Source organism: Monopterus albus, unplaced genomic scaffold, assembly GCF_001952655.1.
Source record: "Monopterus albus unplaced genomic scaffold, M_albus_1.0 scaffold290.1, whole genome shotgun sequence".
Classification (NCBI taxonomy): domain Eukaryota; kingdom Metazoa; phylum Chordata; class Actinopteri; order Synbranchiformes; family Synbranchidae; genus Monopterus; species Monopterus albus.
This window is the reverse complement of record NW_018128170.1, coordinates 916,211-937,309: the sequence shown is the minus strand read 5'-3', so window position 1 is coordinate 937,309 and position 21,099 is coordinate 916,211. Positions and strand designations below refer to the sequence as shown.

Below are 21,099 nucleotides of genomic sequence, written 5' to 3'. Positions count from 1 at the left end.
ATGTGTGTGTGTGTCTGTTGGTTAAGTGGTGTGTAGCTAAAAACATTCTCACGACCTCTAGTAACATGTCGTGGCTTAAACATAAGAACCTATTATGGCTAAGGCTACAGTTATACACGTCATAATAATAATATTAAACACCCTGTCTGCTGACAGTCCTCAACTCTTCTCTCTAGTTATCCTTGACCAGATGTACCCTGTAGAAACTCATAAGCATGACTAAGCATTTAACAGTCTAACTAGACATCCTATCTCCACTAAACATTTCTAATACATAAAGTATCTAACCAATATCTATCTGACTGAAAATATCTAACACCTGTTTCCAGTCTTTAAACTATGCTAAGCTAAAGTATCAGGCTGCTGGCTCCACCTTTATGCTTGACATATGTGAATGGCATCAATGTTCTCATCCCAACTCTTGGCAAGAAAATAAGTGTATTTCCTGAAATGTTGAAATATCCCTTTATGTTGTGCTTTATGTCAGCACTGACCTATTCACCTCTCCTGCTTATTCTTCTCAGACTCCTTCTTAATGCAAGTGCATCACCACACTTGGGTTTTCTACTGCTTCTCTGATAAATGGGCCAATTACCCTGCATGAGCAGATCTGCAGAGGAAGGGAATTCCAACCATCATAAATCATGGCAGCACACAGCATTAACACAACGTTACAGTGAGGCCTCCATTAACAAAACCTCGCCAACAGCAGCCAAACCCCTGAGCCAAAGTATTCTGGTGAGGCTGAAACTGCTTAGTTTAAAAAAAAAACCAATGAGCAGGAGATCTTAACTGTAGTGCAATGTCAACACTCCTGATTCACAGGAGTCATTAATCTATGCTATTACACTGAGTTATGCAAGATGTACAAAATTAGTGTAGTGATTCTTAGACTATTTGCTGGAGTGTTTCAGTGTGTAGCAGTCACGTGGGGTTTTGTAAGAAAGGATCTGCTGTCATAAATTTAAATCACTGAATGGAAAATTGTCAAGTTACCAACACCAAGCAATGTTTTTGATACCTCACTTTGTGAAACATGTACCACAGATGAAAATCCCCACATTTGAGAAGATGAAACCAACAAATAGCTGGCAAATAAAAAAACTATTTAGTGGTTATTAAAATAAGACAGGTGACAGATTAAAGGAAAACCTGAGTAAATGAGGGGTCCCTTCCAGGATGAGAGTGCTCCCATCTATGGGGCACTGTGAAGACAGTTCAACAGCTTTAAATATCTTGGTCTCATTAGTCACATTAAACTCAGCTTTGACCACACATAATTGATATCTAGAGCATCTTAAATATCCATGACACTAATCATCCTCTGAATCCACACTTTTTATTACCTCCTGGTTGCAGATACCTGGACTTAAAAATGGAGAAGCTTTAGCGGAAGTTCTGCCATTGTGGCTCTAAACAGACTGCATCCTTGATGCTGCTGAACACATCTGTACCCATGTGTGTGTAAGTTGACTTTGGGTCTAGGATAGGGACATGAATATTCAGGGTCTGTGTTGTGTACAGGCTATGAAAACAAAGCTCCACCTGGGGACAATAAGGACTGTCTAGAAAAGAACACAACTTTTTGATTAATCATCTACATAATATTAAATATTTCCCATACCAAATGAATAAGAAATGAAGGAATCTTCTTCCATCACTCACATTTTGCAAGTAACTTCCCAAAATTTCTGTGTCAGTTCTTTTGCATCATAACAGAAAAACTGTGTTTATATGCAAATAAGTCAAACCAAGTCTGACCCAACTAACTGACGGTAATTATCTTCTCTGCTGCTGGGTGCAGATGTCCGGACAAGTTTTATTTGTTCAGCACATCCGGCTCGTCACTCACAAGACCTACATTTACATCTGGGTGTTTCCCAGGAAAACTGTACATACTGAAGTGTTTTTGTTTCCACTGAATCATCTCTTAATGGAAATGAGTGCATGGAAATGTGTGTGTAACCATATTGAGAGTAGTGTGCAGTTTGTGCTGAATGTTTAAGGAGCACAGCAGTAGTTACTATCTGTTAAACGCTATTTTCATGACAGCTAACCATTTCACAACCTGTGCTGCTGTGTTTTAGAAATACTTTGTCTAACATTGCTTTCATGCATTCATTTCCATACATTATCAAAATCTGTAAGATCATGCTCAAAAATTACTTATGTAGTCAATTTGAACAGCAAGTTTTCATTCAGTTTCATTAAAGTTACACTATTATTATGAGGTAAGAGTGCAGTTTGCATTGATCAAGATACACTTATAGCTTAAGCAAGTTGCAAAAGTTTCCTGATGGAGTAACTGATTATACTATACAGAAATGAATGAAAAACAGTGCTAGGGATAATAGAAAACTACAAGACTTTACCTGCAAAGCAAGCATTAGAATGTTGACTCTGATCAGTGGTTTGTTGTTAAATTTGCATCTACTGATTTGGTTACCACTGTGGGAACAATCTTTAATCTAGGGATGCACCGATACTGATAGCAGTATCGGTTATTGGGTCCAATACCACCTTTACTAAATGTACACATACTTGCAAAAGTAGTCCAATACTACACACTGATACCACTTAATGGCAACCTTACCTTAACCTCATGCTGACTGATCAGGTCATTAGGTGGTGAAGAAGAAATTTTGAGACGTTTCCAAATATTTTAGGATAAATGATGATGACAAAAAGTAAAGCCAACTGCAAGCTCTGACACAAGGTCACATTTTATGTTCTAAGTTTCCTCCTCAGAGAGGGCCGCACTCACACAACACAGTATTACAATGTGTTGAGTAGCAGGCTCAAAAGGTTTCAAGGTAATCCAGTAACTGTAATTTTTATATTACTGCATTACTATTAAGTACTTGTATCTGTACTTGGTGTCGACAAGCACCGATCCAAGTCCTTTTAACTCTGTTTTTGGTATTTAACCAGTTCATAGGGGAAACATCTGTCTCTTAAGCTGCTAAATGCTCCACAACGTTCACTGGCGACCTTTGGTGGTGGTTTGGTGATGGGCAGGCAGGGTACAGTGGGTTTTCAAGCCAAAAGACACCAAAACACTCCACAGAGCTGAGAGGAACAGCAGAATCAGGCGACAGTTACCTGTGGGTTCATCACTACAAGCAACACCTTTCACAAAGTGTCATGTGATATACTGTCAATGTAGAAATGTTATTTATAGCTCTTTGAATTTAATGCATTTTATAGGAGTGGTCCTTGCACTTTTCATATTTTAATGTAGAAATGAGAGGATGTAACTTTAATCATTTGTACTGAGACATTAGAAAAGTTGTATAATGACACAGCACCAAAGTCAGTGTAGTATCAGATCCAAGTACTTACTGCAGTCTTACAGCTTTCACTGTCCTCTTTGTTTCTCCTCTACTCTTAGATCTGTGTCCTGTATGTGATGTTTCTTAAAAAAGAAAAACAAAACACTGCTGAATTTGACTTCTTGTGAAGTATTATCATATTAATGTACCACAGCAGCAATGAGATCAAAGGATGAGAATTAAAATAGAGAGTGAAAGCATTTTTATCTATATGTTTTGGCAACATTGTTCTCTATGCTAGTAAAGCATCTTGTGAACTGCACTGAGGAGGAAAAGAACAAGATCTATTATGGTACGTGACTGCTGATCCATTTCTCTCCTGTGTTCCGACCTTCTGCTTCCTATCCCTCCCTCCGTGGCAGACAGGTGTTCAGTGATGGAACTGAAACACCGCCAGCGTGCTCCATCCTGCTGCTAACACAACCGAATCAATCCGACCCCCTCCGCTGTCCTTCCCCTGCCATTTGGAGCTGTTTTGAATCCCTTCCTCCAGGGCTTTTGGGGGGTCAGTGTTCACAGTGAGGCTTTCCACAGATGTGATTATAGCTGCTGCTCAACTCTGGGTGTCGTTGACTTAAAGGGTGATTAAGCGCCACAGGAAACATCCTGGTGAAGAAAATATAATTCCTGGCCTGTCGAGAGTGACGATCTCTCACGTACTCCCACATATACTGAGTCTCAGCTTGGTTCTCCCTGCCCCCTTTTGTCTCTCTGTACTGCACACCTTATTATCCTGTCTTTTATCCTTTATACCATCCAAAGAGAGAAATTAAGGCAGCCAGGCAGGGAGTGTTCTATCCTCTGTGATGCACAGGGTGTGAAATCAGAGTGTAGTAATTAAAAGTCTGTCCCTGGCTCAGCCATCTGGATCCTGAAGAACCATTGATTAACCTGTGAGGGTCTGAAGGGACTGAGAGGAGGCAGGATGGGACCTGTCCTCAGAGGACTCCGGCTAAGCTCTGAGGTCCGCATAAACCTTGTCTACATGCTAAATTAGATTAACTTTACGTCCGCATTGTGGAAATATGTCTTTGGCTTCACCTCAAAGTTAAAGAACACACAATCCATACACTCAAACAGTACCACACACAATACATGTACTCAGACAGTACTATACACATGCCATACATATGACAATACATAATTTAAAAAAATAAACAATAGGTAAAGGTAAGTAGGTAAAAAGAATATCCATTTGTGGAATAAGTGTGCCAATAAAAAGAGAAGGACTGCATTTCCATGAACTAGGGAAACTACTTATTTACCATTCTGATTGCATTAGGTAGAAAAGACTTACTATACACATTGCTGGTGGCGCTTACTTGTCTGTACTACCTTCCCGAGGGCAGGAGCTCACAGTGGCAGTACAGAAGCTGGGAGGAGTCATTAATAATCTGGTGAGCATTGGTTTTAAATTTCATTCATATTTTTGACTTGGCTGCATCTGTGTTTTTCCTGTTATTTTACTAGCTGTATTTACTATGCTCTGCAATTTTGGTCTAAGCCAACTTAAACACATAATGCTAAAAGATGTCACGCTCCTGCCCCTCTTGCTTCCTGTCAGGCTTTTATTTTCTCATCACTTCCTGTTTTGTTTCACCTCACTTTTGGCCCTTTTATTTAATCATCATTAGTTCACCTGCTCCTTATTGTTTGCACCTGTTTTTCCCTTCTATTTAGGCAGCGTCCTCCCACCAGGACGCTGCCAGATTGTTCTAGACCCCAGCTCTGACTCTCCAGCATTTATCCCTTGCCTGACTCTCTGTGTTTGACCTAGGATTACCGTTTCTTGACCACCGTGTTTTGTCTATGCCCTCTCAGATTCAGATCGCCTGCTGTGTACCGACCTTCTGCTTTTGTTCCCCTTGACCTCGAGTTTGGATCCCCTGGATATACCTGTTAACCGGCGCCGACCCTGGACTGTCTTATCGACCTAAGTGATATCCTGGACTTTTGTTAGTTTTGTTTACTTGTAAAGAACTTTTCGTTACCTCAGTTCGTCTGGTTATTTAATTGAGTTCACCACATCCTCTGTTTGGCATCTGTACACGCCAAACGTGACAAAAAGACTGAGATAACATTTATGTGTCACGTGCATCATTCTTGCAGGTGATGACGCACGTGTAAGGAGATAAAGAAACAGCATTGCTCTTGATGGCAGTGTAGAGCTAGTTAGTATCAGTATTACACATATGACATCAATGAATGTACGAGCACACTGTCTGGGTATTTCGCAGGTACACTTGTTTGTATTTTTCAAACAGTATGTTTCACTTTTAACGTTACATAAAAAAAGGTTTTGAGGATGCAGACTCTTCAATGTATTTGGCAAATGTGATGCTACTGTACCTTGGGTATAATGTTGGCTGGGGTCACTACAGTGTAAATCCAATAAAGAGCAGGCCAGAGCCACTAACTGAGACAGCATCCATGGCGGGAAAGAAATTTCACAGTGGCTGTGTGAAGTCATGAATGGGTATTCTTTTTAATGTAATCCCAGTAACTAATGTGGTTAGCTAATTGTATTAGCTTGGCCTTAGCACTGACTCTTTAAATCAGGCTGATGCATGCATGTAAAACCTGGAGTGCTACTTGGTTTACCAGACAGAAAATCTCCTTGCCCCAAATTTATTACTTTACAAGCTGAAACTGTGCTTTTCTGTGTTAAGTGAGTCATTTCTTTTTGTATTTTACATTAAAAAATTTTTTTTAACACAGAATGAATCCAAAACCCCACTGAGGATTTTCAGAACTGCAAGGCAGTTTTCTATTATTGCATGTGGAAAGTTCAGCCATCACAGCCCTTACAGCAAATAACTGCACCATCCTCAGCATGTCATAGAACAATGATATACACTTTGCGATATCACCATGAAGTAAGGGACAGTGAAGGGCACAGATAAGCAGAAATGTAGAGTGGTAAGCTGATCGGAGAAGATACACAAAATGAGAAAAGCTGGAAAGAGGAGAGTTTATCAGGAAGATAAAAGTCAGTATATCTTCTTCAAGAGTGGTTTTTACAGTGATTCCAGCAAGGAAAAGTAACACAAAACTGACCTCTGGAGTTATTAATGAACACATTCAAGAGGATACCGACTACTGAATGTAATATAGCACGGCTCCTTGCCCTTGAATAGGAGAAAAGGACACCCCCCTCCCTCTACACACAAACACAAAGAGAAAGAGATGGGACACAGAGAGCAGAGCTGTCAGGCCACACTGCCGAGCCTCCTTCTCCATCACGGTTTTTGTTAATAGGCTCTGAGCTGCCTCAGACCTGGTGCTGGTCTCTAGCATGGTCATGATTTTACCAATGTGTTGAATTTAAATGATTTTCAATTGGGAATAACTTCGAGTTCTGTGTAATGTTCATGTCACATTAGCAGTATGGAGGTGTTCTGCTGGATTGATACATTTACTCATTAGCCAGCTAATGCTAGCTTTGGATTGGGGGCTGAATTCTCTACAGCTTGTTGCAACCAGACGTCATTTCTAGAAAACAGGATGTGATTTGGAGAAGCAAAGGGCAGTTAGGAGCAGGTTATGGTATCAGTATATTTTGATGGTTTTTGCCAGTTGATGAAAGATTTTATCAATCATAATTTTGTCTGTGGAACTAAGAATGGATACATCATGTTCCCATATAGCTCACTACTTCATTTAAATCTATAAAATATGTGACCAGAAAATGGCCACAGAAATGCTAAGAAGCACCGACTGTATGAGTTGCTGTAAGTTAACTTACAGAAATGACACATTTTAATTAACATTTTAACTGCTCCTATCAACCACTACTACAGCTTCTGTGCCAAATGTGTCGGTGGGATGAATATTTCACAAATAGAGGCCAACATGAACAAAATGTCAAACTGAATGAATGAAATAAAACCAAATGGAAATTCCGTCCAATTATTAGGGTGGTTTTTGCAACAGAACCTCGCCCATTTCAAATTTTCAGTTTTGAAGAAACCCCTCAATCCTCGTCTAAATTAATTTGCTTCTTTCATTCTGGCAAATAACGGTGTTTCTGTGCAGGGCTGTTCCGCTTATAGCAAGAAGGTGATTTTTTTTTAAATGCTTTTTCAACCACTTTAAACTTTTTTTGTTTTTTACATTTTATATATTTACATCCCAGGTATTCATTAGCATTTCGTAACATTTAAAAAATGAACAGTGGATAATGTTTTATTTTCACAAAATAGATTTGACATTTGATATGGAACATTTAATTATTGATGTATTGTTTATTAAAGTGTGCATTAACCTTAGTCCTCTTTCTGTCTCCTTTCTCGTACTGCTGCCTCTTGGTCAGACCACCACCCGTTGTCATTAGATTAGCCTGGACATATGTGCCGCCCCCAGCACACCCTGACCATCCTGGCATCTCAGAGTGTGTGGTGTACGTGTCTGTATGCATACATAAGTGTGTTTGTGTTGGGGTTAATCTAGGTCCCAGAAGGGGGGAGGGGAGAAGGTAGTGGCCCCGGAAATGATGCCTCCCCTGGGATTCAAGGAGGCAGCGGGGAGGCGGCTTATTGCTCCAGGGAGCCCAAATGTGGTCTATTATGTTTATTAAATCAAACTATCAAGACCCGGCATGTTTCTTCTTTGTTGGATTAAATCAGTAACCAGTTTTTTTCTTTAAAGTGTAGAGACGTGTATTTAAAACCTTTGATGTCTATTATGTAACAGCAATTTAGTAAATGCTAGAAACGATGCATCATACTGCTAACACAGGAACAGCTACAGAGCTCTAGAAGCAATCCATAAACCATATGTGTTTTTGTGTGATGAGGGAAGAAAATTAACACCAGCCAACAGCCAAATAATGCTGGTGAATTTTGTCTTTGTCCAGCCCTCACATGGAGCTTCTTTTCTACCTGGAAATGGCAGGTGAACTTCTTGCCCTGTACGACAGAAATGATGTACCAGCTTCTCTGTGATTTAACTCAGAGGAATCAGTGGAACTTTTGCATTTGCAACTGAGTGTGGAGGTATAAACATACTTTTCCTCTGGAATCAATCAACATGCCAGGAATAACACAGCCAGACTCCTGGGCTGTTAACAATATTACAAACATCCGGGCTTGTTTAGATTGTGCTGAATTTGAGTGTCCAGCTTGGACAGTTTCAAACCAGCGCGTCACCTGGCACTGAGAATTCAAGACTAAAATCCTACCAAAAGTGACAAAAATTAGGTCTTAAGATTTGACTTGAACTTCAGGGCTGTTAAGACTTAAGTGGCTTGAGTCTTGAATTGAGTAGAAAGCAAAAGTCATGTCTCAAGTCTCATGTTTTGACCTGGCAGAGTGAAAAACTGTCACTTGACCTGGATTCTCTATCAAGGAACTGAAACTTGGTTGGGTTGGTTGAGAAGAGTTTTGACTTGGGCTTTCTCACAAGCCTTATGAACAGCCCTGTATCCGTCTGTCTAGGCAGAGGAGACCACGCATGAATAAGCTTAAATAACAAAATCAACACTGTTATAATCAAACAGGTGCAGTGGGTACAAAGGTCGATGTGTTCACTGCACCAGCCTCCTTCCTACCAAACATGACCTTTCCCCTAAAGTTACTCTTCTTTAAACTTCATAAAGGGTCCAGATTCACATGGAGAGGACTTCAGTAAGAAAGATGTTTTTAGAAAGCCCAGCCCTGTGCTCAGAGAATTCCTTACACTTTGGCCTGAAATGGAAGGATTTTTTCGTTGTAATGGGAGTGGAGGGGTCAAAATGGTCAATGAGGTGTGGATGGCTGCACATTTTTCTTTATTCTCTTCCCTCATACTGCCCTTACTCCCTCTCTGCTTTCTATCTGTAACACTCAACACTTTCCATTGTGTTCCAGAAAACTCTCAAGGCTTTTGCTGTTTTTTTTTTGTGTATCATTACTTTGTGAACCTCTCTTCTAGTCTCAACATCAATGTGTGTGAAACAATCCGTAGCCTTGGAGCAGCTTGCCTTCGAGACACAGCACAAGCTGCCTGGATGTGAGCTCTTGCGTAATTCTGACACGCTCTGTGCGTTTGTAACAGGCCTGAATATGTAACACAACACAACCCCACACACACGATTGGATGCTTTAATTAGACTTGTACATGATGGTGCCTTTGTGTAACAAGCTAAGTGTGAGGAAATACATCTCTGACCGCTTTTCGGTCTTCCTGTGAATGCATGCTACTGTCAGCCACTGTATCTGTCTATGTGCAACATAAAAACACCAAGCCCCCTCCACCTCCTCCTCTTCCTCTCCCGGCCATCTGTCTGATACAACTACTACCAGGAGCTTGTGTGTGGTCAACTGCTTTCTCCTCACGGTATGGAAGGAAAGCGAGGGGGTTGAAAATGACCAGGAAACCATACGGCAGGCTGATGGGATTCCTCTCTGATTTTCTCCTGCTTCTGTCTTTCACATCCCTTTATGTCTGCCACAACCCCCCACTCGCCCCCTTCATTGGTCTCTTTTTCATCCCTTCTACTCGTGCAAATATCCTCTGAAGCAGATGCCCCTTATTCCTCTGGCTTCACATTATAAGATCTGCCCAATCCTGAGGTAGGAAGAGAGTTCTCTTATTCCCCTCACATATACATCCACATATTGTATGTATGAAAGGAGGTAAGAGGGAAAATATATTTTAGAGGGAGGAGGGGATTCCATGTAAAACAGCCAGTAGCATCAATCTCGTTCTTAGAGCGCTGACAAAACGACAACGTGGATATGAACACCCCCCCTCAATCTGGAACACACCCTGTTATGGATGTGATTAATCCAGATGCCACAAAAACAGAAAAACATAATACCTAGCTCCATCCCCCAAAATGAAAAAAGAAACCTACCTTTTTAGTGTGTGCGTTTTCCTTCCGTGATGCCAAATGCATCCAGTCCTGTGGAGTAGTATCCACGCGTTCGCCCGTCCCCTGATCACTCTGTCACACACAAACACGCACAGTCAGTGAGCAAAGCAGGCGAGTACATCCACACACTCAACACACTCCTCCCTCTGAATGCCTCTCCCTCTCTCTCTCTCTGCTTCAGCTGAGATCCTCACTGCTGCCCTGAGTCTCCACCCTGCAGCCAAATGCTCAGGCTGTAAGAAACTACCTTCCTCCTTCTCCTCCTCTTCCTCCTCCCTCAGCCTTTATGTCATCTCTTTTCTGCTATCAGGACACACACTGTCTCCCAGAGGTCGACAGAAAAAGCCTTGACTGTCTCTCTAAACACCTAGAGTAAACAAATATATACCAAGACAGCTTACAGTCTTGACTAGCAGGATTTTGGTCTGATAAATATTCATACATGTCCCTGCATACATTTCAGCTGCTCAGTTTCCTCTTTATTAACTCACATTTCTGTATAGCCCTTTTCAGACATGCAGTGGAACCCTGAAATTGTGTTGATGACATTCTGTCATGTGACCAGTGGGAAACCGGAAATATACAAACATCTCGGGATGAAGAAAAAGTCATTTACAATGAAGACACCAACAAAAGGATTCAGTAACCTCTGTCGTCAAGAGCCGGCGCCAGAACTGTCAAATTTAAAGTAAGGCAAGAGACTCTGCTTTTTGTGACCAAACTACAAACTGGCTACACGACCGCATCTTGCACACTCTACCCAGGTACACCCCCCCCCCCCCCCCCCCCCCCCACAACACAACGAGACTACATCTGACACACGCTACCTCCTATTTTGTGCTATATACATATGTGAAAGGTCAACTCTCAACAAAGTCCAGGCCTGATTTCACGGACATAGTTTAGAGTTTATATGTGAAAATGGCTCATGAGACACCAGACACTGCATGAGAAAAATTCATTCAACCCTCAACAACACCATCCTATTACGCACACAAGCAACATTAGTCCTGCCAGAGTTGAAGCTTTTAATCTTTAGACCACTTGTATATTACGATGAAGGCATCAAAGATTAAAACCAAAAAGAAAGTTTTCCAGCAACTAAACACCAACACACATAACCAGCAGACCGCACATGTTGCTCTTTCACTTCTGTTAAAGTTTTCTGCATGTACAGGATTAAGATAAAGTACACAATGCATGCCTGCAGCTGGCGTGTATCTGAGAAGGCACGTCATATTAAAGCTAGTCTTTTCAGCCACTGGAGGGTCTAGTGAGACTCAAAACAAACCCACACCATAAGCCGCCACTAATCACTCTTTTCCCCTCCCATCACGTCCTGTTTCCTAGTGATGATGTAAACTACGGATGTTTGGTTGTGACAAACTACAAAATGGCCATAGACTGTTGTATCACCATTCCTCCTCCAGGTTTTTATCCAAGTTTCACCAAATTCTGTTACATTACAAATCCCCAAAAGTTTTACTTTTTACATAAATGGCAATGTCTTAAAACTTTATGCAGCCATAATAATTAGTTGGCATTACACCAATACATAGAGCTTCCAGAACATGCTGAGTTTAAATGAACGTAAATTGGAGGTTATATATGCCCGACTAAAATTGCCAACAATTGCCAATTTAATTAATTCAATTTTCTGCTGCAGTAAATAATGCAGGTTTTGTACTGGGTGTGACAGAAATACTGCCAGCTTTTTAGAAAATGGTACTGCTTTGGACTCAATTTGACTACCTTTTCAGTTTATGAGCCTTGAGGATTGTAAAATTTTCTAATACTTACAAGTGTAAACCTGCAGCTGAGACCAGCATGTTTAATGAGGTTTTCACACAACAATGTTGTCATTTTCAGTGAAGAGTAAGAGGATGAAGGATGCTCAAATGCTCCTGTATAAGCAGTGTTTAGTATGTGTGGACAAGGGATGGGGTTATCACTTCTGATTTGGGACCATCTGGCTCCTCCAGGCAGCTGTTGGCCTGAGCCAAGCTGAGCTGCCCCGCCTGTCCTGCCCCAATGCCCCATGGGACTTACAGAGAGGTCACCACTGACAGTGCCACCTAAAGCTATCAAACAATCAGCTGAAATCATTACTCACGTGCACACACATGCTCACAGATGGAGATGTATGGAGGGATGCAACTGGAAGAAGATTCTAGAAAGAAGAATATAAGATGAGGAAGATGAAGAAGAAAAACAGGCCTCAACTGAGCAATTCAAATCACAATTTCAGTCTTTTTTCATGATTTAACTATTGAAGGCATTAAAAGGGTCAGAACAAGATGACCTCACTTGTTTTAAAAGCAAAAACAACCTGTGAAAATGGTCGGACCAAAGCTACCCCTAATTCAACACAACAAAAGAAAGGAGGAGGAGGAGGGGTGGTGAAACAGAGAGAGAAGAATGGATCCCCCCTCATGTTGCCATGGTGACAGAAGTGGATGGTGGATGACTGATTTCCTGTACAGCTGAGGAGAGAGAGGGATAAAGACGATATCTGTGTCCGAGCACGGAGGTGGAGCTCATGGAGGAAAGCATTCATGGTTTCTCTTAAATTGTGCATCAGTCTTTTTGAAGTCTTTAGTATTTCCTGGCTTGATGTTAAATATTTCCACTCTTTACATGCTGCATTATTTTTAGCTACTCCATCTAATTCTTTTCAGTCTAGAGGGTCTAGTGAGACTCAAAACAAGCTGACAACATAAGGTGCACCTAATCGCCCTTTGCCCCTCCCATCATGTTCTGTTTCCTAGTAAACTACAGATTGCTGGTTGCAACAAAATGTAGCATCCAGTCCAAAGATAGTGTTAGCAATCCAGTAGAACACCCTGGGTACTGCTAATGTGGCACAAAGGTAAAATCATGACCTCATGGTCGCGAATGTTACCAAAGCAAACAGATTAGCTTTAGATGCTAACACATCCAAAAGGAGGAGAACACATCTTTATCAAATCTGAGTCCTTTGGCTGCTTTCAACACTCCCTGTTTAAAAAAGCCAAAGTGAACTGTGGGTAGCAGAGTGTCATGGAGGGGTGTAATATAGTTGAGAGACACCAAGTCCTGTCCTGTTTTCACTCGAATTATCAGTCAGTGTGTAAAATCTTCATTACTGCATCTTTAAGCCAAAAAGATTTCTAGCTTATAGTTGTACAGCTCACTGTACATCTCCACATCCTTTCTTAAACACTGAGTAGACAATAATTAGTAGACAATACCTCATGAAGCAACAAGCCTGAGTATAATTTACAATTTCTGATATATATGAATTAATCATTTTTTCTTTACCTCATAGTTAGCTCAACCTAGTAAAGGCTCTATTTGTTTTAGCCTCTTCCGGCTCTTTCAAACCAGGAACTCACAAAAACGAAGTAGACCACTTGGATTATATAAAAAATAACCGTGCTGGTTTATTCAAAGGATCACAGGTAAAATTAACATTACACGTCCAGATCTCTTCCACCCCCAAAACCTGCGCGCAGGCAGCCTGGAAGATGAAAGACCCCAAACTTAAAAATGGCTATACAATATAATCACTTGGTTGGGCTAGCCCCATACTACACAGGCAAGGTCAAACCGTGGCGTCACCTGATGCCAGCTTGCAGCTGACCATAACAATAGTCAAAACATGAAGAAAGTCAAGGTGTGTGGCTGTTGATTTAGTGGTGTGTATCTAAGAACATTTTGACCTGACATTACACATAAGAAAATATTATGATTACCATTACAGTTAATAATAACAATCACCTCCTGCCTGCAGCCTTTGTCTTAATTGACCTTGGCCCAAATGCAGCCTGCAAAGCTCATGACAATGACTAAACATTTAACAGCCTGAGCTAGACATCCTGGCTACACTAACATTGATAATACAACACATCTCTAACAAATATCTATCTGACTAGAAATTACCTAACATTAGTAACTTATCCACAGTCACTTAAGGTAACTACAGACAATTGTAGCCTACTGTGATAAATTTAACATGCTTGTGATAGTAAAATAACTTCTCACCTGGTAACTCTTATTTCCTGTTGCTTAGGTACTTTTTCATTAGAAAATTCAAAAGCAGCACAAAAGCCTGGCATTTTCTACTATATGAACTGAACCCAACAGGCCATGAACACCCAATGCAATATGGCGGCATTAGCAATGACGCAGTGTCTAGGCTACGTCTTATAAACAGCATATCGACGGTGCTACCTAGCTAAGCCAGTTAGCTGTAGCAGTAGTTTTCCAATTTTTTTCCCTTTTAACCATCATTATTTGATTTAGTCAACTGTCAAGAAATGACGGGATTACGAAAACGTTGGCTCAACAAAACAGACACTCAACTAATGAAAACCCCAGGCGCAAAATCAATATTTAACTTTCGCTTTAGCTGTAGCTTTCAACATTAATGACTGACATTTTAGATGACCGCTTTGTGTAACTGTTTGGTTGACAGTGACAATTGTTAATGTAAAATTCTACAATTTATGGCATAATATTTTTGTTGTTGCTCACTTACTAGCTTTTCTCTCACATTAACTGTCTTACTGGTCAAAATGTTTAAAATTAATTTAATTGATTCTCAGATGGCATGTTGCCTCTAAATGTTTCTTTTTCTTTTTCTTCTTCTTTGGTTTTAAACGACTCTGTAAATATGCTGAATCAGCCCTAGATGAGGAGTTAATTTCACTACTAACACTTATATATTTCTAAAAAGACAAACATTTTATTGAAGCCGAAGCACGAGTTTCACTGTTTCTTAATGTCTCTTAATATAAAGAAATCGAGGCTGGTCCAAACCTTAAGGAAGGTGACAAAAGAACTTACTACTACAAAAGAACTGGACTGGAGTAAATAAAAGCTCAAATAGGTTTTTCTGAGCTTGAAATACATCGAGTTTAGCAATATTCTACTTTTTGACACAATAAAATGATGTGTGTTGAGCTGATGCATTACATTTAGAATTGACACAGGCACACTGAGCAGAGGACAAGAACTGTTCCTGTCATGTATCAGACAATAATGCCACCTTCAGGTTAAAATGATATTCACATGAAAGTACATGTTACACCAGAGGGCAGCACAAACTAATAAAACACTTTGGCCATGTGACACAATGCAAACAGCCTGATAACCATGTTCAATATATTGTAATGGTCGTTTGCAATGTTTGTGTACAAAATGCAGTATGATCTTAATTGTTGTTATTGGAGAAAAAAAAAGGTTTCCTGGTTAGATTTACTGTAAGGCTGGGTGGAGTCAGAAATAAACTGAATGGAAAATCAGTCTTTTTAAAAAAATGCTTTCTCTCCATGTACTCTATTGTTTACTGCCTTTTTGTAAATTTAAAAAGCAAACTGCACTTGCATTCTGAAATCACCACAAACAATAGAATTTTTGTAGATTAATGTACCTTTTTATTGGATATTGAGAGCATTAGTACCAAGAAGGCACAGACCAGACTTCATAATAACAAATCATTTGTTTAACTACAGGGTGACAAAAAAATAAAATAAGAATTTTAAAAAAAATCTTTCATTTTTCCTGAAGGGAGATCCTTTCACAGAAAGGATTATGGACACAGAAATACAGACTCGAAAAAAAGTGTAAGTATGACCATATGGAGAAGTCAGAGACTGGATTTTGAACAAATTATGAAGACTTTCAGGACATGGGTTATGACTGTATAGCTATGTACCTTGACACATCCTGTTTTAATATAAGAAACATTAACCATCAAAATACACCTGTAAACATCTTCCAATAATAAGTAGAAATAACTCAAAGCTTAAAACTGTGAAAGAAAACTTTATGAAATATCATTTTATTACTTATCAGTATCAAATATTTGTCCACAAAACCTTGTTCAGATGCTTTATTGCCAAGCTGGGTCTGTAACACTGAACTAGGATGACTCATGCACAAAAAAACTCATGTGAATATAATTAAGTTTTGTATACTATTGGAAAGTGACAAAATTACACATCATGATGTTTGAATCAGCTAGTTAACAAGTTGATCAACACAGGTGAGGTTTTGACTTATGTCTCACACACTGACATTTTAAAATTTTAGTATATTTTATTATATTTTAAAATAATCCCATCTGTGGATGGCATATACCAATGAACCTTTAAACAAGTCTGGCATTTTGGAAAAATGCACCTAATCACTTTCCTGAGAAGACTAAATCAACTCTCATGGTAATCATATAATTCCAGCCTGCAGCTGGGTAGCTTAGCTTGGCATAAAGACTGAAAACAGGTGGAAACAGCTATCTTGGCTCTGTCTAAAAGTAACAAAATGCTAACACCTCTGAAGCTCAATAATCAACACATTATATCTTGTTTATCTGTACAAAAACCTAAGTGTAAAATTGACAGTGTTTCTACACAGGTTGTGAGTCCAACTATTTCGTGGCTGGGAGAAGTCACTTCCAAAGACATGATTCTGACTCCAGCACATACTGTAACTGTGAAACATCCAATTCTCATTTTTTCCACCTTGGTTTTGTACAGATTAATCTAATGAGATATAATGTGGTAATTAGTGACTTCTAGTGGTGTGGGAGATGGATTTTCTTTAACTATTTTCCTGTTTTGAGTCTTTATGCTAAGCTAAGCTAATTGGCTGCTGGCTATAGCTTCATATTTTGTTTACTGATGCAAAAGTATGAATCCTGTCTTCCAAGAAAGTAAATACGCACATTTCCCTTTAATATCATATATTAGCAGAAGCCAGTCTTTTTTTATAATTTAAAAAATCATTTCAACAACTTGGAAAGCTGTTTTGTAGAAGTCCAAAGTTCATTTTTAAACCAAGATGCTGTTCAACAGTTATGGTAAAGGTTACTGTATGGTGCAGGGTTTTCCACCTCATTCAAACAGGAGTATAATAATGTTTTAAAAAAACCTCTTCACAAGAGTAGTTCAAATATTCTGGTTGCATCTAAAACAAACAACAATAACATCATTGATTTGAATGGAAAAAAAACTAAATTTTAAAGTCTTGACTGTGGCACTTTCAGTTTGAACTGCAGGTGATTTATAAGTAAAAACACTGTTTGTTGTTTTAATCTGCAACAACCTCCTGTCGTCATTCACACTGTTGTAGTCTACTGAAATCTGAGGTGTGATTTAGGAGTAATAACAGCTTGTAATACATCCTGTCAGCCAGCACAGGTGTCAGGTCTCATGAATCTAACTGTGAGATAAAAACGGTAAAACCAGTCTTTCTTGTTCAGAGCCGCAAACATCACACGTCCTTAATACTGTCACATACATTTTGATGGTAATACTGAATGCTGATGGTAATACAACTACGTACAGAATAACTGCTCAACATATATAAGTCTAAACAATTCATTCCAAAAGACAACATGAAGAGATTTCAGGTGAAATGAGAGGATGACAAATAAACAATGAAATAAATTCCAGTTTAAGATGAGAGAAGAAAAAGAAGAATCAAAGGAAGACATACTTAAGCATCTAAATGTATGGTTTGTTTTGGGTGGCAGCCAACCCAGGCTCCATTTTGTGTCTAGATTAAAGAGATGGTCTTGTGGCCACAAGCTTCATGCGAGTCAGGACACGTAGGAACTTACTCTACCTCATTCCACCCAGGAAACATGGTCGGATTTCACAGGACATGAAACAGTTTCACTTCAGAATCTTTTGTTATTTAAAGCTGCAGTATGTAACATTTTTCAAGTATTTCTTCTAGTGAAAACATCCCCCAAAACTGATCTTATTGTGGAGAGGGACTATCAGTGAGTCATCAAACAGCCAGGCAGCAATGCAGAGATATTCCCTTCTAAAGGGCTTTGACCAGAACTGTTCTCTAACCAATCAGAGAAGGCCACAGTCGGGGGTGGGAGCTCAGTTATGTGCTACTCCCTTCAGTTATTACAGTGATGTAGCTATACACTCAACAGTGTGTTTTATTCAGTTTCAGATGTGTTTTCAAACATGTGTCCTGTATGTGATGGAGTGACAAAGTGTTTTTGTGACATGCCTTTTTCAGGATGCACTTGTTCATTCTCTGCCAATGTTCACAAACTGTGCTGGCTGAAAATGTGTCATGTTGTCCTGTCCTGTAGTGAAGTTGCCATACAGTCGTGCTGTGTCTACAGTCAACACGAAGCAGGGCAGTAAGCTCGGTGACTTGCATTATTTTAGTGCCCGCCAGATGAATGTGCCCACTAACTTTGAATTTCTCTCCAAACGGTGAAGGTGTTTGACTGGTTCGGTGTTCACAATGGGTCAGGTGGAGCGAGGAGCAGAGCAGAGCAGAGGATTTTAGAGTCTCATGCTAGCACTAGCTTGATTTTTCAATGTCACATATTGTAGCTTTAAGATGCTAATAAACTACAATAGCTGGGTATGCAAATGAAATGTAAAGTAAAACTTTGAATTCTGATGGCTTGGATCTTTTAAAATAACTAAGGTGAAGGTGTGTGATTGTCAAGGCAAGGGTTGGACACCTGCACAGTGTGATGAAGGCACATTGAGTGTGTGTTCACAGAATTACAAGTTCAGTCTGAGAGGAGGTGTTGGCACACTGCACTTCCTGTTGAGGTAAAATGAAGTGGCATAGAAGAAAGGAAAAATGAGGACCCACGGCTGGTCTCTCTCAAAGAAGTATGGGTCCACCTTCCCTTTCACCATGACTTTGACACATTTTCATCATGGCTGCACACTGTGACAATAGTGTGGATGCAGAAACAGATGTCAGTTTATTTCCATTTCTTCTTTGGTTTGTAGCTCAGTGATTTTGTCCTATGTGTCCTCCACAGAAGATTTCTGACATAGTGCTCATGTCTGTGTATGAGTCTGTATGGTGTGTGCCTTCGTGCACGCACACTGTGTTTTTATGACTCATTAAAGCAGGCAAACACTATGTGTGGATCTTGAAATTAGTTTGGAGGAGTCATTTGTATAAATTTTTTTTTTCATAGAAGATGGCACACTCTCTTTTGTTCTCTGGAGCCCAGTGTTCATCCTTAAAAATCCCATTTCAGCCACAATCCTCCTTGTCTGTTCACTTATCATGCCTTCTACATTTTGAGTGGTAACTGAAGGGACAGCAATCTTGTTGCCAGTTTCCTCATCCCTTCTGCTTGTTGCAAGAACAGAAACCACACCTCTAGTACTCCTCTCTTGTCTCATTCCCTGAGGGCTGAAACATCTCCTCATCTGACAAGGAGGTGTGAAGAGGTCACCCTGAGGTCGCCTTGTTTCTGCCTCCTTCACACCACAAACTCTGGGACCTCGTCGCTGGTCAAGTCCAGAGAGAAGTACTTGTTGGTTCTCTTGATGGGGAAGGGGTGCTGCTCACCAAGCATGCCGGCTCGCTGATCAGCCAGGCCCTGGTAGCAGCCAGCGTCACTCAGCTCCTGAGTGCAGCCAAACGTGTAGCTGTGGGCGGTGTCCTGGCAGAGCTCCGCCCACTGCAGGCAATCCTTCTGGTAGAGCCGGATGTCGTCCAGTGACTGGCTGTGCCGGTCAGTCGATGACTGAGGCTTCCTGCATGCAGATGTCTGGAGGTGCAAAGTGACAAATCAAACTTTATTGCAAAAGCTTGAAAAATTCTGAGTTATGAAGGGAAAGCTGGTCAACAGAAGCTCTTACACTGAGCTACTTTACAATCAAATGCTGTGATTTACTTTTACTCTGGACTTTATCTTTGCTTTAGCCTGTGACTCCAAAACTGGTCTTTTTTGCCTGCAAAGCACTGGTGATGTGTGAGTTTTTGCTGGAGGGTTCAGTTGAGAAAAACTAAGATAACAAAGAAATATCACCATGATTAGCTATTAACAATACAGATGAGCTGCTAAAGAGGGTGCAGCATCTTATACACCACGAATGACAGATTTACAAAGATGTAGCCAAAGCTGTAGAGCTTCCTGGTCCACTGAAAGGCAGCTGTTGCTGGAGAATCTTGTTTCTCTGCCTCTTCTATTATTCATTTCTCTCATTATGATTGTGAAACATTACTATATAAACAGAAATAAACAAAAGTAAGAACTGCTTAGTCATTGATGTCACACCAAAACTTTACCAGCTGACAAAAAGAGCTGTAACTATACAGTGGGTGTAAAGTTATGTCCTCGTGTAACAGTAGGTTGAAAAATAAAAACCAAAACAGAAAACATCGATTTAAAAGTTTTTTGAGTGTCAGTACATGTGATGTTGGGTTGTTCTTCTCCATAAAAGTATTTTGGTATAATAGTGTAGACGTTATTTTGTGTATCTGGCCTTTCAACAGCAGTGCAAACAGTGCTGGGACACTAAATTACCTGTGGCAGAGACTCAATGCTCTGTCCTCTCATCTTGACGACAGTCTCAGAGGAGCTGGAAGTGGAGGAGCTAATGTCTTTCACTATCAGTCCTGGGAAGAATACATGTAAATGTCACAAATGCAGTATGTGTAGTTACAGTTCAGTGCTGACTAGCCTGGTGACAACAGTTACACAAATTTAGAGCCAATATCTTTACAACTATACAGATTATTTTACAGATCAAGTTTACTTTCCTTGATGCTTCTTTTTGGCTGTTTGTTAAGACTACTGTTTGTGCACTTTAGCTTTGACTCTTGTTCTTTTAGTTGCAAATAAAAGCTTGAATTGAAAGCACCTGTACCTGAGTATCCATTGGTCTGGTCGGGTGACATAGTCAGCATGTCCTCAGTGATGTGGATACACAACTCCTGGTCCAGAGCCATCTCATGTATCTCCTCATAGTCTTTGGGGTCATCCACCAGCATCTCGATCTCTGCAGAAGAAACAGTTGTGTCAGAATTATTACAACAAAATTCTCTGTCTGCGCTTGGACACACTTTCCCATTGCATCGAATGGGAAAGTGTGTCCAGACTTTTGACTGTTGGTGTCTGTGAAAAGAACACTATATTTACAG

At 40.1% G+C, this 21,099-nt stretch overlaps 2 protein-coding genes across 4 annotated transcripts in view; both read right to left on the bottom strand.

Annotated features, from left to right (window-relative positions):
• The window catches only part of LOC109973363 (guanine nucleotide-binding protein G(I)/G(S)/G(O) subunit gamma-2), a 20,894-nt gene extending 6,344 nt beyond the window's left edge, over positions 1 to 14,550 (bottom strand). Inside the window, exons 1-3 of one of the 3 annotated variants that reach the window (XM_020622885.1) lie at positions 14,209 to 14,550; positions 12,299 to 12,355; positions 10,168 to 10,257 (exon numbers count right to left, since the gene is read on the bottom strand). The gene's annotated coding sequence lies outside the window, so the exon portion shown is untranslated. Of the gene's footprint in view, positions 1 to 3,342; positions 3,416 to 10,167; positions 10,401 to 12,298; positions 12,356 to 14,208 lie in introns of those variants that run through there. The other 2 variants (XM_020622886.1, XM_020622884.1) reach the window with 2 other exon arrangements.
• Positions 14,551 to 16,045: 1,495 nt separating this feature from the next.
• frmd6 (FERM domain containing 6) overlaps positions 16,046 to 21,099 on the bottom strand; it is a 25,309-nt gene continuing 20,255 nt past the window's right edge. Inside the window, exons 13-15 of the mRNA XM_020622858.1 lie at positions 20,826 to 20,957; positions 20,483 to 20,574; positions 16,046 to 19,723 (exon numbers count right to left, since the gene is read on the bottom strand). Coding sequence (XP_020478514.1) covers positions 19,433 to 19,723; positions 20,483 to 20,574; positions 20,826 to 20,957 — 515 coding nt within the window. The 3' untranslated portion in view covers positions 16,046 to 19,432. The remainder of the gene's footprint in view (positions 19,724 to 20,482; positions 20,575 to 20,825; positions 20,958 to 21,099) is intronic.